General features: G+C 37.1%; 1 protein-coding gene across 7 annotated transcripts in view; it reads right to left on the reverse strand.

The window, feature by feature from the left end:
• The window catches only part of CDC42BPA (CDC42 binding protein kinase alpha), a 193,859-nt gene that overhangs the window by 79,644 nt on the left and 95,056 nt on the right, over positions 1–19,159 (reverse strand). For all 7 annotated transcript variants that reach the window (XR_012774874.1, XM_075496543.1, XM_075496539.1 and 4 more), the window contains exons 7-9: positions 4,028–4,121; positions 3,050–3,250; positions 2,214–2,462 (exon numbers count right to left, since the gene is read on the reverse strand). Coding sequence is in view for 6 of the 7 variants with exons in the window: in XM_075496543.1 (XP_075352658.1) it covers positions 2,214–2,462; positions 3,050–3,250; positions 4,028–4,121 (544 nt within the window). In the remaining variant the exon portion in view is untranslated. The remainder of the gene's footprint in view (positions 1–2,213; positions 2,463–3,049; positions 3,251–4,027; positions 4,122–19,159) is intronic.

Genomic DNA, 19,159 nt, shown 5'->3' on the forward strand with positions numbered 1-19,159 from the left:
ATATCGTATCTATTGATAATGATGTAAGATTCTGTAAAAGAATTTGTTCCTTTGCTGATTCTTTGGCAGAGATCAAAATACTTATTTCCTGCTACTTGTGTGAATTAACTGTATTAACATACTGAGAAAATTATAACTGAATCTACATCTATCATGCCTATCAGTAAGGCTACTAAACCAAACAGCTAAAAGCTAAAAACCTGCAGAACTTGGGCTGCCTAACAACACTGTTTTGCCCTTTGTGTTTATGTGTACTTTTAACATACTGTTTGAATTTCATTATTATGTATATTATTTTTCCATGGGACCACAGTCTCATCCCAAGTTCAGGCAGAACAACGACAATCATGGCTTTTCAACATTGCCTTTTATCTTCAGCACTAGGCATTCCTCATTCGCTCTATGCCATTCAAACCTTGCAAAGAATTTAAAACAAAGAAAGAAGCCTCATGGGCTTATCTGTGGTGCTGACTCCTGCAATAGTAATGCAAGTATGTGAACCTTCCTCACAAGATGTGTATGAAAGATGGCAGGGAAAACACCTCCAAGTTACATAGAAGAATTTGAGGGGAAGCAATATTAAATACAATGTCCACTAGTTGAAGCAAAAATGTAAAATATCCTCAGTCATGCAATGCCTCAGGCTAGGTTTTTTTTCAGAGATGCTGGGTGCAAAAAGAAATGGTAAAAATATAACCTTAAATTAAACAAAACAAAAAAACTACCTTCACATGTTTCATATGAGGAAACTGAAAATGAAGCTCCAGAAACTAGTGTTGATCTCTAACAGTTCAACAGCATTGCTTTTCACCCCCAAAAGTCTAAAGCAAATTAAGAATTGGACTCTGTTTTCACATCCGGGTCCAGTAACTCATGACAGGAGCACTCCTTCTTCACCTGCAGCTCCCTGCTTCTTTACAATGGGAAAACATTCACACCACACAGGCACCTTTTGAGTGCCTCAGTTGAGAGATTAGGCTCTAAAAAGGAAGACCCCTGGACTGGCCAACATTAGAATGTGTGAAGAACCTCCAAAAGGTATTTCAGCTTCACAAAAGTGGCTTCACAAAGACTTGCTACACACAGCATCCATTCCTGCCACCCAACCCTGATAGCTGTTCCTGGACAAAAAAAAAAAATGTGCGGACAGATATCTGAAGACCGTATTAAAAAGTTTTAAGATAAAAATACTTCAGTTGTGAAGGGAGATGGGCAATACCAGATGCAAGTGAGGAAAAAATGAAAAAAAATGCAAGTAGTCCTATGCAGCTAGACTGATTTGCTTAATTTGCCTATATGAAAGGACTCTGAGACCTAGTGCTCCACACCACGTGTGTCTACCACGGGATTTCATAATGATGCAAACAATGATCATCCTGCTTATAACAATTCATGTTGCCTATCACTTATCTGCAGGTCCAGGAAGCTCAGTGGAACTGAGATGCACAGGCACTTCAGAAAACAAAAGCAAAAACGGTGAAAATGCTTCACCTCACACGTAAACAGCAGGTTTATGCAGCTTTCAGCAAACACCAAAAAAAAAAAAAGTATTTCCAAGGAGACAACACAAGGCATTCCTCTGATGCTAAGACTTCCATCATCTGTCAAAGTTCCTGCTCAAAAGCACAGAAACACTAAGGTTGTTAAAAACCAATAGTTGCAAAGCTTTTTAAGCATTCTTTCTCATTAAGATTGTTCTTGAAGAAATGGCTGTAACATTTCTCCTAAATTTCCCAAAACTCAACTCAAGAGAAAACAAGCTGGAAAAATTTTAGTGGGAATGAACCGAATGGAATCCGACAGAGATATGAGCAATTAGAGCACTACAATAAAATGCATTATGCAAACTTAGTACAAGTCTCAACAATGCTCTGCTAGAAATACTGTGTCTTGCAGACTACCTACATGTAAATATACTATTCTGTATATGGCCTGGGCACTAAGCACTTCTTACTGCTAACAACAGATGTGTTAAACATGTGTAAAGATACAATGAATTTACAAAATTGAACTGAAGTTATCCTGACACATACATGTTTGGAGGAACAGCCTCCGAACTATGAGCGTATTCCCCCCACAGCTCTTCAAAGCAGAACTTTGTTGTTTATGCAGAACGCAGTGAACACACTGAAATAAACTGTCATTTACATATATTTTGTTGTAAAGTATACTACAAAAGTAGATTTGTCAAAAAATGTTGATTCTATACTTACAGAATTTTTTAAGCAATCATCATCCACATCAAAGTTTGATGTATCAGTGGGGCTGCTGACTTCTGGGATGTAAGGTGCCTCACAGTTTCTAATGTTGTCCCAATCAATCCCAGCAAAAAATGGATGGTTCTTAAAGTCTTCTATCCCATTTTGACCAAGTCGATGCTCTCTGCTACAAATGAGCCTTCGGATGAGGTCCTTTGCACTTTCAGAGACATCCGTCACTTGAGCAGGAAACTGAAACCTCTCCTTAAAGATTAAAATAAAATAGTTTATTACCAAGAAAAAGTTGGAAAAATCACCCTTCTTAGTGAAAATTATTATGTAGAAAAAGAAATGTGCAAATACTCCGGTTCTTAAACATATGCAGTAAGGTTTCTAGGAAAAAGACTTCCCCAAAGGACAGAAACTATTGAAATTTTTTTGTCTCCTAGTTTTTCTTCTTTATTTAAATTTCTCTTACACTGTTGAATTCTACAGCTACCTCCATGTGGAAGAACATTTAAGAATCTTCTGCATAAGCCAACCAATGGATCCCGCCAGAAGAAAGTAATGCAAAAGGAGTGATGTAATGTAGTCAAGATTTACTTCATAGAGTGAACTAACAGCCATGTTTCCAAATCCTGATTTTTAGTTTTGACCTGCTTTATCCTAAAGCAAAGCCATCTGCAATCCATAACCGCAAACTTACTATACGGAAACAGACCTTTTGTTCTACATTTATGAACATTAACATGATTAGTACATAACAACTCATTTTTAAATAAGCCTCCAAGTTACCCTATTACTTATTAAAAATTAGCTTAGAGAGAGACAGAAAGAGAAAGTGCACTAACTTTGTGGTTCATTATTTTCCCATAGGTCTCCACCAAGGACTCAGCATAAAAGGGCGTTTCTCCATAAAGCATTTCATACATGCAAACGCCTAGGGACCACCAGTCACATTCGGGCCCATACTTCCCTTTTCCATCTTCCATGGCCTGCAAGATTTCTGGGGAGATGTAGTCTGGTGTTCCAACTGCCACTGAAGATTGGACCTGTAGAAGTTACATTTCCAGGACTAAAATCAACTTGCATCGTTACAGACACCGCTGTTTGTGGCACTGTGCACGTATATATAAATTTAGCCTAGTGTTCTGGTTATAACAGTAACAACTAAACACAATAAAAAGGCTTCTAAATTCATAAAGAAATATGTAAGCATCCAAGGCACTACATTAATAGGCATCCCAACAACATACTTTTGCTCAACTCTTACAAATATTTAATAACAGAGAAAGAACAAAACTGTCAATTCTTAGGCTTAGACTTGGTATTAAGTAATTACAGATTAGGTAATCACATATATTAACTCAAATACTTTGTAACACTCTGGGACATGCTTAACACACCGGAATTACGTTCTAGTCACACCTACTATATACTGTGCAAGTTTAAATATACTACTAAAATATGATAATATGCTAATTGTATCTCATCCTGCTTATACTAAAGCTTACATTGTCAATAAAGATTTGAGCTCTGAGCTCTAAACTGAGAGATTCATAGTTCATCAACAAATACCTACTCAGTACTGATAGTGCAGCTTCTCTTTATTTATGAGTTGACTATATGCATCTAAAAAGCTTTTAATATACAGTAAATCCAAGCAAAGTGCAGTCGTATTTTGAACCGAGGTTAGTTACATACCAATTCCATTACAATTCCATTTTGTTTGACATAAGGCACCTTTTCTCTTTATTAGCACACATTTTAGCAGCTAGCAAAGGACTGAAGAAAAGGTGTTTAGGAATATATCATTCTTTCAAATTTACCGTTCCATCTTCCATCAGTTTCAGACAAGAACCAAAATCTGCTAATCGAATATGCCCATTCATATCCATCAAAATGTTGTCTGGTTTAATATCCCTGCAAATAAAACACATTTCAGAATTAGTACAAAAATGTGTTGCATAACATATAGTCCAAGCATTAACTCTGCAACACCTTTATCATTCAAAACCAGCAACAGATCAGTCGACAGAACACAATCACTCATCATATGATGAAATTTGCACCAGGGACATTTCATGACAGTGGCTGTGGATCAAATTATATAATGCCTGTTAATTTTAGTGAGAATTATGTGGTCAAATTCCTCTCATCTCTTACAGGTATATAGGAGAATCTTACTCGCTCTGAACTTTTGTACGTAAAACTTTTAAATCATCTAAAGAATTTTAGTGAAGAACTCTCAAGTGAAAGATGCACGCTCATACTGGAGCCGTAAAATAATCTTTTACTGTAGAACAAATGTCAATGAAACCCTAAAATAATTAATGCATTTTTAAATTTAGTGTCTTTCAACAACATTTTTCTCTCACGTACATCTCGGCTCCCTATGTACGTCTGTCATACTTCTGCTGCAATGACCAACAAAGCCATTGCACACACTGCTGCAGCTCTGCTTGGCCAAATTCTGCAGCTGTCTCATTCAGGTCATGATATATATGGAAAAATCTTTCTAAGCAGGCAACATAATAAATACTCCTTATTTTGCAAACTTGACCTTTTTTTTTTTTTTGGTCTCGTGTTTCACAGATACCTAAGTACACTGAAATACAGATAAAGCGTATGCCTCCAGTATGCAGCTGAGTAGGACGAAAGCATCTATGCTCTCTAAGTTACCAGAGGGGCATTTAGGGTTCAACTTGCAAACTAGGTTCAAATGTTGAAATTCCTTTTCATTAAAGTACAGTTATTAGAAATATCCATTAAGCTACATTTTTAAATATATGACATTATTACACTCTAACCTTATCTATTATATACAAAAAGTAAATTACAACTGTATGAATAAAGTACTATGAAGACTTTCTCAGTGAACAGTCATTTATAAGCCATAAGATCAAATCCCCTAAAACAAACAAAAAAACCAGGGAAGGCCTGACTTTGCTTCATCCCCCTAACAACTTATAAATTAATGTCATCAATTGCTTTGCAGACAAATTTCAAAATATTCACAAGCTAAGATATTCACATTGCACATGAGAACAAGGTTTTGTTGGGTTTTTGTGGGTTTTTTGTTTGGTTTTTTTTTGTTTGTTTGTTTGTTTTTAATAAAAACTGAGTTATAAACAATGTTTACTGAGAATTTATAACGGCAAAAAAATTAGAACCACACCTTGAACAACATTATAGAAGCAATGGCATGAAGGTGTCGCACCATTATATACTCAGTGACAATTAATATGGTAACAGCATGTTATTTTGAAGAAAAGTACTTTCTGAGTTTGTGTTACCCAAAGACAAGCAGGCAGTGGCCCATGCTGAAAACAAATTTTAGCCACCTTCCAAACATGCAGAAACATTTATAAAATAAAAAGCAAATACTACTTAAGAAATCATACTTTCACATCTCACAACCGAGCATAAAGACAATTCTTCACAAAGTAAACCATAAAAATTAACCGAGTCCATTCTCTAAACAACATTCGTCCACTTGATTTTTGCTGACACTGAATAGACCAAAGAATTGCAACCTCCAGATTGAGATAGTTTTATTTATTTTACGTTCACCCACAAAAAACATTCCTTACGCATGTTCCTAAATAAAAACAAACACATGCTATTGAGACCTCTGGAATTATAACTTCAGTTTAAAACACTTTGCAAAAACATGCACCTAAAAATCAAGTTCCTATTAGAAGCTGGACCTAGTTCAAGCTAAATAAAAACATGAGTCACCCTTGAGGCTCCATTTATCCATGTTCTATCTTTTAATATATTCCCAAGAGAAATAATAATAATAATAATCATCATCATCATCCCAACCTTCCCCATTCAATCCCACAAAACAGCAGAAAACATGAAAAATCTCATTGTTGTCAACACTGTGTGAAAACCAACCTGCAAACACCACTGAAAGCACTCAAGTGCTTTCTTGAACAAGTATTTCTTGCAAAGTTTGCAAGGCTCAGTAATAACTTCATAATAACATTTTTTATAATTAAGGAAAAAAAGAGACCAACTTAATGCATACAAATTCTTTTCAGCTCTTGTAACAGAAGGTATGGGTTATGAACAACTGTTCTGAATTCAACTGAACTACGTTAATAAAAGACAATTTGAAAGACAAGAATTGCTGGCACCTGCAGAGCAGAGTAGGCTACAAGCAAAGGGAAAGTTAAGAAAATTATAAGCCCCAGAGGGGAACAAGGAAGGGGAGTAATTATGCCAGTGTAACTGAAGAGTTCAAAGGTGGTGATTATGGGGAAAAATAATACGTCATGAAACCCGCATCTCTACTGAGCCTGCAGTTGTTAGATTCCATTAGAATTATAAGTTTTGTTCCAGGTTTTTGTTTTGAACGACATTTGGTGACTCTCCTTTAGTGATCAGAACTGATTCTTCTTCTGTTCTAAACAGAGCACGGTCTTGCCTCTTCACACCTACTCCACATTCCCTAGCTTATCCCAGTTTCTTCACTGTATGAACTGGTTCCCTCTTCCCACGCTTCCATCTTGGCTGCAGTTTTATTCCTATCATCCCCTGCCTCCTAGACTCACCTCAAAAGTTGATATGTCCAATCCTCTATGGCCTATCAAACCCAAATCTCCTCCCCTTTTATTTCCTTCTTTCACTCTCAGCTTCTTCACTCCTAAGTCCGAGTCTCATGCAGGTACACATTTAACTAATGTTTTTTCTCCCATCTCAGTTGTCAGCAGTCAGTATTTCCCCATAGTCACTTCTCAGATTCCCTTCCCATTCCCACTGGCTTCCTAGTCCTCTAATCCTTGCCATCCTCTTTCCTCATGCCCAATTTTTGTTCTGTTGCACAGGAATCTTCTTTGGCACCAAAGGAAGAGTGCTATTAACAACAAAGAGCCTCCATGCTCTCTCTAGTGTCTATTTACCAACATCTCCCAAAACTGCAGGGCACGTCCTTTCATTCTTACAGCTCTGAAACTGCAAACCTACAGCAGAAGAAAACTGAAAAGCATTTAGGGACCACACTCTGCATATGGTTGTCTGAAACTCCTAACAACTGGCATATTGAGGGGAAAATTATACCCTGAAAGTATCAAGGTGGGGGGCAGAAGAATGAAAATACGTCCATGACTCAGGGAAGATTATCTCCTGGATTTCAACAGTGGCTCCATATGCCAGAGCAGAAGAATTTCTCACAGGGCTTGTAAGAATTATTTTATTCACTTAAAATCTATATAGGAAAAGCAATGCATATTTCTTGATGTTGTTCGTGGAAAGAGATGACACTGCTTCAGGCAGATACTAAGGAAGGAAAATTCCAGACCAAGTAGCTAAAATCTGGCAAAAGTAATGAGCAAATAATGTAAAGTTATATGGTTTAGTGAATAGACCACTGGGCTGAATCTCCGAAGATAAGAGTTACTGGGTGACTGTGGGCAAACCATTTCAACATCACTCAACGATAACACTGGTACTCAGTCAAGCAACTATTATCATCTGGCTAGAAGGCTATGGAGCACTAATACTCTAAATAACCCTGTAATTAGTCCACTATAATAAAAGAAAAAGGTCTGTTCACTTGAAATACGAAATAATAATTCAGTTTCGAGAAGTATAAGCATTTGGAAGCCATTTTATGAACCAGATTTCTAGTGGGAACAACTATTGAATTGGGGGAATTGCTCTGACACCACTGTGCCCTCTGGAGACCGAGCTGTACCAAGTGCCAGACAGTTCAGCTCTACTCTTGAGAGCAGCTTCTGTGGGAAGTCCAACGTGCAAGGGGTACAGGCTGCCAGAGTTAGACCTGGTACAAATCAAGCTAGTACAAGTTCTTCAAATGTATTCCACAGTGAATTGAGGGGACACAGGTACCCAGCATACCCAAAGAAATACAAACCTTCCTTAAATCAACTTTTTTGTAGCATTGCCACCTGAGGATGTGAACTGAGCAAAGACTGCTGTTCTGCTTTTTTTTGAATGAGTGATATACCAGCATCAAAGGAACTAGAAGTCTGGACCAAATAAACTTCTTTAAAAACACATATGTCCATTTAAACCATGACTCCAACACAGAGTACAGGAGCACCTTCTATTTTTCTGAGCTGCACTGGCCTTGACTGTAGGAGTGTATCCAGCACTGCACAGCAGCTTGGATAAAGTGACGCTCTCTTTATTTGTTTTGCAGACTTTCGTTATTTGCTTCTGTTCACCTGGAGAATGCTATAGGAATAAACAGTTTGTGTGATCCTGGAAACCTCACTTGCACAGAAAATGAGTGTGGAGGCTTATGAGAAAAATTTGAAAAATCTTTAATGAATCATCTTTCATAATGCTTCTTTGTTTAATTTAGGGAGCTGTTCTTCAGATTGGCATGTTTACCTGGATGACTTCACTCACCTCTCTTTAAAACAGTTTACTTTCTTAAGCCATAATTAAAACCCAAACATTTTACATACTAACTGTGTTAATATAAACAACATTCTGAAATGGGACTACAGCAGACTTCTGGATTATTGCCATTCATTTTGATTTCTCTGTTAATGAGCCAGAGTAGAATTTCATTTGTTCAGTAAGACTCAAGAAAAAGTATTCCCTCTGAGACATGCTAAATCCATAGCACATTCCAGCGGTAAAACAAACTAAAAAGACTTTTAATACATGCGAATGTACTTTTTTTCCTGGACTCATTTCTGACACTAAACGAAACTTCAGGAATCGTGAGGTCTTGCATATTGAAATTTGGACTGGACAACTGCCTTAAGTTCCTTCCAACTTGAATTAGCTGATCATCTTATGGTTTCAAAGTATACCTGTTCCTGAGGTTCATCTATGTCATTCTTTGAGTCATTGAATCAATGTTATTCAGTTATTTGCAAGACCACATGGAGTTTCTCAGGTCTACAGCTCAGGAAGCAGGAGATTCCAGAAGAATCTTCAGTTAATTTTGTTTCATGGGCAGCCTCATGGAAGCAGGGGACCAGACAAACAGAAAGGAAGATACATCAAAAATAGAGTGACATTTAATGCCAGAACTGTAACACAATGATTAAGCAGCAGTTGTGTCAGACACTACCAAAGATTACGCCAATGGACCAACTCACAGGCCCACATATTTAGGTTTACACCATAAAAACCCATCTGGCATTGAAGAGTTTGTGACCAGTAATCCCTCTTCTTGGTAACTGTACAGTTATGACACAGAACGTGCTCACTTTGGTTATTCATTTGCAATGTATTTATTCTTTTTTTCAAAACAAATACGATCAGGCAGAAATAGCGGAAAAGGTGAGTCCCCCTCTGTAACTAATACCAACAAAAGGTGGCCAGGTGGTGCAAGGGGACATGTCTCAATATGTCCAATATGTCCTCATTGGAATAAACATTTCAGACGCTAATGGACTGTCCTCACGTACACAGCTGAGCTCTTAAAAAAGCAGCAGAACTGAAATGACAATAAAGGGGCTTATGTGGTTCTAAATTCAACAACTGCAATGTGAGCTGAGCCTGAAGAAAGAAATGGACCTGTCTGAAATCCAAAGAGCAATTTGATAGCTGAGCTACCGGTTTATTTTAGCCCACTGGATAAGAAAGGGATAATTTGGAGAACAAATTTTTATTTCTAATGTTAACATTAGAAACGCATGGAAATTAACTAATTTTCCTAAACAGGTCATGCGCCCCAAGACATGCTGTCCTTGAATAGTAAAGAACAAAGTGAATAGCTTACATTAAATTATTTTTCTGTGAAATCTTCACATGAACAGTATTTTTTTAATACTACCAATGCAAATTAAAATACCAGCAGATGAGAAAAATAAATTCATTTCAGGTATAACTGCTGGCACAGAGAAACTGATCCAGACAACTTATTGCTAATTGAGGATTTCACAGCACATTATTTTCTCATTATACATGCAAGAGTATTCCCCAAAAGTATAAATCAAAATGTTAAAAGCAGACATCAACGGTTACAATTATCCACTCTTACAACAAGAAATGTTATCCTTTGCCAAGTTACCTACTCTAAAACAACATAACCAAGATCTTACTGCTAGAATGCCTGGACTTTTTATCCAAAATTCCTTCAGAACACAGGATTATCCTTAGTCAGGACAGAAGTTTGGCAAACTATTTATTTCACTCCCTTCTGTTGTTTCAGGCAGACTTTTCTTCCACACTCCTCTTCTCCTCACACAGAAATGCTACATCCATGATAAAAAAAATGAAGACATTTGGTTTTGGCAGCATTCCAACAAAAGGAGAAAATTTGGTGCCCGTGAAGTTTTTATTAAGGCACTCGGCGATGCTATACTGGCAGCCCGCTTAAGATATGCGGAGTGAAACAGCTGGTGAACTTCCATCAAGAATGCTAGTCAATTGATGGATTTTTTTCACAGTCAAACCTCCAGGCATTTATGTCCAGGAGCTTATTTCTATTTTTCGATTACACTGTACTGGGTTATATCAAAGTCAAAGTTGCCATATTCTGCCAACTAAAGTTTATCTGAAATCTAGTGAGAAAAACTAGAAATAGGCTCCATCTGGCAGAAAGACTGATGTGCAATGAGCCAAATTAGATTTGGACAGTCGGCAGTTATTCTTTAGTAATCCCAATAAGACAGACCGCACAAGATAGCAGCATGAGAAAACTGGAATATGTTGTACCTCATTAACCGTGCCTCTTATCAAGACTCTGCGGTGCCTTCTCCTAAACAGACACTCCTCCACTTTTGAGTGGAATCCAAAAAGTGCATATTTCAATTGAATTCAAGATCATTTAAATAACTTTGATCACAACCTTATTATTTACATAGCACCCAAACAGTTGCATCGTGTTTATATATTAAACAAAACCTGCTTCATATAAAGCTGACAAACTGAAGCTTGCAACTGAAAAAGACATAGTAGCCTTGCATATAGCCTTGAAGTCAATAGGAACAGTCAAAGACTAAACACTTTAGGATTTAAGCCTTAATAAGCAAAGCAACTGCATGGAAAAATAAATGCTATAAACAATCTTATTTTAAAATTACAATGAGGAAGTTCAACTTTTTTTTTTCTTAAACAGTATCTTAATATTGTAAAACTCCCTTGTTTTCTCATTAACTCTTGAAAATAAATCATTATGTATGTGTTGTTCTAGGAACACCCAGTAATTCACCCCTATTAAAAGAATCTCGCTACTCCCAGCAGCAGGAGAGTCATCTAGATCTCACCAAAGTCAGTGGACAATTACTAGGAAACATCAACCAAACCAAGACAATAAAGGTTCTAGATCTGTGATATAGTCATTATTTATTGATCAGTGTGTGCAATTTTATATTTATACTGTTACACATCCTAACCAAGTTTTATTCTTAGTAATATTACAAAACTAAACGAAAGACAATACAGAAATCAAGATTTCATGTACCAGATGTAATACATGTGCTACATCACATACAGAATCAGGTATTGAATCCAATCTTACTTAGTTTCAGACTATACATTCTGCCAAAGTGTACTTTTTTAATCCCTAATCCAGACTGAGAGATATAACTTCTGTGTCCACTAAAAATAAGGTAATTACATTCCTCTTTTACTACAAAGAACTTGCACCACAGACGAAGTATACGATGCAAAAAAGACCAAGGCAAATTGTTAACCACATCGAGTGTAGGCGACACAAGTAGTAACGAATTTAAATCCCAATGAAAGATACTTCGATGAGACATTAGAAAACACTTTCATCATAACGACAGTAGGACACTGGAACTAATTGCTTAGGGAAATTTCACCATCTCTGTCACTGTTTTGGTTTTTTTTTGTTTTGGTTTTTTTTTTGTTTTGTGTTTTTTTGTTTGTTTGTTTTTTTGTTTTTTTTAAGAACTGGTTAGACAAAGATTTGTCAAGAGTGGTTTAGCTATAGTTTGATCCTGCCTTGCAGCAGAACAAAAGTATTAGCTGACCTCTTCAAGTCCTCTCCCAGTCCTTTTCTCTACAGTTCCATACTGCTCTAATTTCTGCCACTCAGTCAAGTATTCTGGACATAACACAGTATTTACCTTATAGTATCCAAAGTCCTTTATGAATTTCAAATGCTAATAAAGGAAATAATAACAAACAACAGGGAATGAGTACATCAGCCAACACATATACATCTTCAGTTTGTTCAGGCACTGATATTCATTCCTGAACACTTGAACTGAATGCAGTTACTGGCTTATAAATATATGCTCCACCACATCATATTATAATGTCCTAGAATTAATTTACCTTAGAAAAATGTCTCCCTGTGGCCTTTGTGCATATGTATTTGCTTTCAAATATTTTTCAAATAAATATGATAACAGTTCTAAACCAAGGATAATTATTTTTTAAAGCTGCTTACATCCAAATTTTTCCCTTCTTTTAAAAAAGTAAGTATAAGGAGTGATCTGAAAAATTCTTTTTGATAAGTGCTTGGCAGCTACATACTCCCTGTAGCTATTCTCTTTCATCTAAAATGCTAATCAACTGACAGAACCAGATATCTATGGAGAAAACCCTCACATCCAGGCTAGGCCCCTCATGCAGTATTTTCAAGAGATGTCAGGGCAAAGTCACTTGTGATGTCTAAGGATTATTTCTATTGTCTTGTCAGTTTTACAGACTAAAACCAAGAACACACTGTGTCATTTTATAACCATTTTAAATGTAGTACCTTCCAATGCTGATTTACATATGCTATTTAAAACACTTATGAAATAAAAGTAAGAGAGTTGTAGACATTATCAGAAGGACAATTCCTTGTGGCAAACAATGATGGACGTAACGGAAAGTCTGATATCCAATGCACCCCGAAACTGGTAAAAGTTCAAATAAAAAAAAAAAAAAGGAAGTTAACTGAAATAGCCTGACTACCAAACACTGGAACTGACAAAAAAAACAAATGAAAAACCCCAATAAATGAACTGACCTCTTACAGTAGAGCAAGAATATAGAAGTTAGTAACTTTCCTCAGGGTTGTCTCGTACGTGAGTTATTCGTATTAGACCAAAAAACTTGTAGGGACTCAAATATAAAATAAGGCACACATAAAGCATTAAACATTTGAATGTTTAATAATGCATTGATCTTGAACAGAATAGTATTGTTGAATAAAAATTCACGCATAAGAACATGAGAGTCTTGTACGGTATTTCTTTTCAGGTAATTTTAATAGTTTCAAATAGCTACTTATGATGGTCTCTCAGGATGCAAAATGTGTGAGGCACAAGCATAAAAGTTTTGAAAGATGTGCAAACAAAAGATGGGAGAAACAAAACAGGAATGTTTATTTTTTTAGCAACAAAAGTCAGTTTGAAAAACAAGTATTTGGTTTGAGAAGTCCAAACATCATCACAGGAAATTAGTAAAAATTGCTACTAACTGAACGCAATTTGTAAAACTCAAGGAGACAATGCTCAGGAAATGAGATAAATATTGTTACATGAAACAAGACAAGTTGTAACATAACTACAGAACAATACTCTAAAGCTCCAGAGGTATTATGCCATTCATTGATCAAAGTCAATCCAGAATTATAGTTAATTTGAAAGGACTACTCAAAATCCAACTGGACATGGCACTTGGCAATCTGCTCTTATTGACCCCGCTCTGAGCAGGGGGGTTGGACTAGCTGATCTCAGGAGGTCCCTTCCAACCTCAACCATCCTGTGATCCTGAAATTATGATTAAAGCTGCCTTTTCAATTTTCTTTCAGTAACAACATTTTGGTTATATTGTATCAAAGCTCCCCAAATCTAATTCTGAAATGCAGTAACACCAAGATACTATATATTCAGTTGTAGCAGCATATATACTTCTGAGTTCTTGTGGCTCAAGACAGAATGTGTCTTTAGCCTCAGTATTAATAATGGTCCTGGTTTTGCACTGGAAATTGCAGTTCATAAAAGAAAAATTGGCAAAGTCTATCTCTCTCAACTCTACAAGGATATGACAGGTAAAAACACAAAACTGTCAGGATCATTTCTTGATGTTTAGTAGTAGTCAGGCTTACAAAATTTGTTAAAATGAAAATCTTCCTTTTCCTGCTCTAAAGTCTGACAAACAGAAAGTCCCTATTTATCCCAAAATGCTCAGCAATCAAGGTTAGCCTTTGACATTGCTGACACTGTTAAGATAATAAATGCTGGCAAGACTGGCCTCAAGCCATCAGGTAACACTACATGAGTAGCCATCCACACCACTGCTCCGTCACACAGGTTTTCCCTGCGTAAGAAGTCCTGGCTATCAGAGGAGACTCATCTCCTTGTGAGAACGGCTTCAGCACGTGAGTCTGCGGCTATGGCAGGGCACGGCGTACAAGTATCCTCCTTGTGTCTCAGAAGTATGGTAACCACCACAGCTCTGTTGCCCCAAAGCAGCATCTTTCTTTCACATACCAATTTCAGGAAGAGTTTACACGTACTGCCAGATAATGTTAAAGGATCAGCTAGCCGGCTTATTCTGTTGAAATGTAACTTCATCATATGGTTTGCCTCTCACATCAGGAGCCCCAGCTACAGTCACAGCTTCCCCTAATGCCTCTTGCTTTTCTTAACTGAGGACTCTGTCCTCATCCTGACTCCCTAGTTAATCATACTGAAACTCAGTGTACAACAATTTTGAACTTAACAAGCAAAGGAAGACAAGATTTTTTATTATTATCATTTTTAAACCAACAGCAGCAAGGCAAGGTTTATAGTAAGACTTTTAAGTGGTAAAATATATATGGAATTTGCTGAAGATGCAAGCTAGGCACTCTTCTGGCATGGACTACTTATCTGAACTTCATATTCCAGTACACAGATTACTTTTCTCACTGCGTTTTCCTTAGCTGAATTATTTGTAAATTCAAAGTAACTATATGTGTGCTTCTTTATTATTACGGAAGAATATTCTCAGGAATACACAGGCACTAGAACGGAGTACATAAATATCTCCAAAAGAAAAGGATTTAAGTCAGGACTGTTTGCTTATTGATGGTTCTTCAGAACCCAACTACTTGCAGGCAGGAGGGTTCAAAATAGGTGTTTAAGTTATACCTTTATGTGACTAATTAACTGTGCCTACACTGGAAATACAACAACTTGACATGAAGGAGCCTCTGGGAAAAAAGTGATGGCAGGGAGTGGATTGCTCACCTAGCAAGCAGCCTATACCAGAGGGGCCCTGAAGAAAAAAAAACATAGTTGAAAATGGGCTGTGAACCAGAAGTTTTGCCACAGTGGGCTGTGTACTATTTGTGAAGGAAGAGTTGGGAACCTCTAATTTACACAGCATTTAGAAAACAAAACAAAAAGCCTGATTTAATTTCTCTACCTCCATCTGGTGTTCTTCTAGTTTTCTAATAAGCTACAAATACATGCAGTGGAGGACCTGGCTGAGGGCACTCACTATTTTCACCTCTCTAACCTGCCCAGCTGTCACAATGCTTTTTTTGGATCTGATCATTCTGCTTATAGTTTCACATTCCTCAACAGAAACTCCACACCAACAACATTCATCAGAGAAAATGGCCATTTGAGTCAACACTTGAGAGAATAATGGCCTTCAAGTTCAAGCCCAAAGTTGCATGAATATTGAGAAAGTACGTGGCAGACAAATTTAACTCTCATAGAAGTGCATTCAAGTATCTTGAACATAGTTTGCTCTTTTTTGTGGCAGTCTGTTAGATGATACTTTAAAACACTTACTAAAAAACATACTAATTTAAGCTGATGGTGGTAGAAATTTCAATTTCATTGACCACTCAACTTTAAATATTAGGTTTATTCACTTAAGATTTCAATGTAATTACAACAAAATACCAAGCGGCTTGTTTGAACTCTGTGAACTTCAGTTGACAGAACTATTCCTGGGTTGCTGAATTGTACTCTTTTGTATCATTCTACACTTCTCCTCCAAAAGATAGGAATAAAAATATTATCATGACAATTAAAAAAAACCTCGTATATTTGCCATGTTTTGCCATGTCAACTTTATTGGAATTCCATTTTGGCTTCCAAGAACTCAAGTAAACAGATTAAGAACTCCACAACCACTACCCTGCAGCATATTCTAAAGATTAAAAAATTAAAGTCTGCTAAGTAAGGCTAATTCATGTCAAAGCTTTTAGATTTCTAATAGTATCATGAGTTACTGGTGGGTAAAGGAGTAGAAAGAGTAAGCTCCTTAAGAATGTTATGTCCATCTGTGAGTGCCATCTGTCAAAGAAATCCTGAAAGAGGCTAAAGAGGAATCCAGAATATGCCCGGCTGTTGTACTGTAAATTACTACCTATGCTAGAAAACTTTAACACGTATTTCTAGGCAGATAAATGCTTTCTTTCCTTTTGATTCTCATTTTAGATATGCAATCTCTGCTCTCTGCATTTCAGTACAACCATACATAGTCTCTTAAACAGCTGAGTGCATTGAATAATTCTGAAAGTAAATTGGACAACATAAACCAAGGACTTGATTGGTTTTGACAATGACTGTCAAAAAGCATTTTTCATATGCATTTTTTTAAATGCACTGATGATACTAAGAAAGCAATTCACAGAAGAACGTTCACTCAGAAGCTGTCTGAACAATTTAACAAGTATTAATATATATTCTTATGTATGCGTTTGTATGTATGTAAGACACGCATATATGTTTTTTAATTATCAGGGATATTTATAAGTGCCCTGAGCTGAAGCAAGCTGTTAGTTGCAAATCACTAGAAAATTTCTGGGACTGATGAAACAAACTAACCTGCTGTGTCCATACTGCATCCCACAGCAACTCTTCCCCAGTCCTTTTCTATCTTCCTCTGGGAATAAATACACAGATATAAATACACCAAGAATTATGGGAGGTGAGGGAAAGGGAGGTCTGTACAGAAATGAGTTCCGAGATCAGTGGATGCTTTTCATTTTGCCAAAGGAAGGATATACAGTCTTAATATGAGGTTGACCTTATCCCTCTCCCATCCATGCTCTCAATCAGCAATAAAAATCACCATGAAGCTATAAAAATATATGGGGGGGGTGGGGGTGGGGGAGTGGGGGGGGGCAGGGAGAACCACACAGAAGAATGTAGAACATACTTTAAAGACACATAAAACATAAAGGAATAGAGAGTACATTACAAAAATTTAAATAAATTGTTTCTTGTTCCTGAGTTATGTGGGAAACAGAACAAAGATAAGATGCAAAGGCTGCAAAGTAAACCCTGGAGGCTAAAAAAAAAATGGTTTACAATGAGAAGAAAACCAATGCCATCCCAAGAGAACAAATATATACATCAAATACTTGCCATAGCTGTTGCAAGCATGCAAAGAAGCACTGTTATATCCTATATATTTTACTGTTCTTCCCCCAGGCTAGTATGGCTTTAGATTTCACATATTTTTTGAAAAACCTTCCTGCCCAGCAGGAAGAAGAATGTTTCCGAAAACAACACTACTATGCAGCCATGTTAATGTGCTGCACAGATCCTTTGCTTTCTTTTTCCTTCATGCAATAAAGGTTTACTCAGCAGTTACACAGATACTTGTGATTCCTCTTTTTTTAATGGAAGTCAGTGTTGTTAAGAATACCTACCCCCCGTCAAAAACAGGCGGGGGGAGGGAAGGGGCTCCTGAAGAACGGTAGACAAAAGCATGGCTTTTCCGAATATGTCTTCTACTTAACCGTGCCCTAAATTAACAGTATATAGGTTAAATGCTAATAGGAAAGAAGATTCCTTCCCAGTGAGTAAGTAAAAAGTAGAACAGCAGAGAGCAAAGAACCTACTACTCCTGAAATAATATAACTAAATTTAGGATAATGTCTCTTGCTTCCCCTCAGCTTGATCATGTTCTTTACTGTATAGCAAATATGGCATTGTATTTATTACCTTTTGATTATTTGCAAAAAATTAAATGCACTAATGAATAACTGTGTTGAAGGAATTCTGTTCACAAGTTGTTAAAATACAGCAGAAGATACTGCCATGAAATACAACAAATGCAAAGTGACTGATTTTTAGGTACACAGAAAAAGAGAGTAAGAGCACATGTGAAAGCACATCCATATACGTGCGCAAGGGAAGGAAGAAAAACTGTATTTCACTGGAAATTTAGATTAGTTCATGTTATTATTCATTCCATGTCAACCACATGAATAGCTGCTAGTTCAACCTGACCGATGTTGATACAGGCTGAATCAAAGCCTTGCTGGAGGCAGCAAGAAAAACAATGAGTGCCTTACAGGAGTGTACACTTGCAAGGCTTTACACTGAAAAGAAGCAAGCAGCAGAGGACCTTATCATTTCCCATGTGCTATTCCATAGCCAGATGAAGAATCATATCGTGACCCTCCCATGAAATTCTCAACCAAGTCCTCCGCAGGCAGAACAGCACACAGGGTGGAAGAACCCACCAGTGGAAGGAGCTGAAGAGGGACATAAATGGCTCTAAATCCATGAGAAAAACACCAATGAAGAAACATAAAAATCCTCCCACCTCTGTCACAATGTAATTTTTTTTTCTTTACTGTATCACTCAGGACTCCAAAATAATTTTTAAAGGGTGAAAAGTAAACATCGTGCCTAGTTGCTCAGCTTCAGGGTCCTGACTGGGAAGGTAGCGCCCGCCTGCAGAAACACCTAATGCACTGCACCGCAGCAGCCACAGCTGGCACATCAGCCTCACCCGCCTGACCGGCCCTCCCCAAACCTGAATACAAGAGATGCTGGTAATGAATCTTTGGAGTTGGAAGTCCTACCCTGACAAGTAAGACAAGATACATTTTACATTATTATTTGGCATGAGCTTTTCAGTTGTGTTAAGCTAAATCAATGTGAAAAATGTACAGGTTTTTTTCTGACTATGTCGAGAGGGATCACGAGGCAGGAACAGAAGACACCCTAGAAGTCTCCTGTGCCCATCTGAAAAACATTTTACTACTTCTTGAAACATTTTTTTTTTTCTCCTCTTATTTTGATATTTTGAGACAGTAGCGT

Source organism: Mycteria americana, chromosome 3 (genome assembly GCF_035582795.1).
Source record: "Mycteria americana isolate JAX WOST 10 ecotype Jacksonville Zoo and Gardens chromosome 3, USCA_MyAme_1.0, whole genome shotgun sequence".
NCBI lineage: Eukaryota > Metazoa > Chordata > Aves > Ciconiiformes > Ciconiidae > Mycteria > Mycteria americana.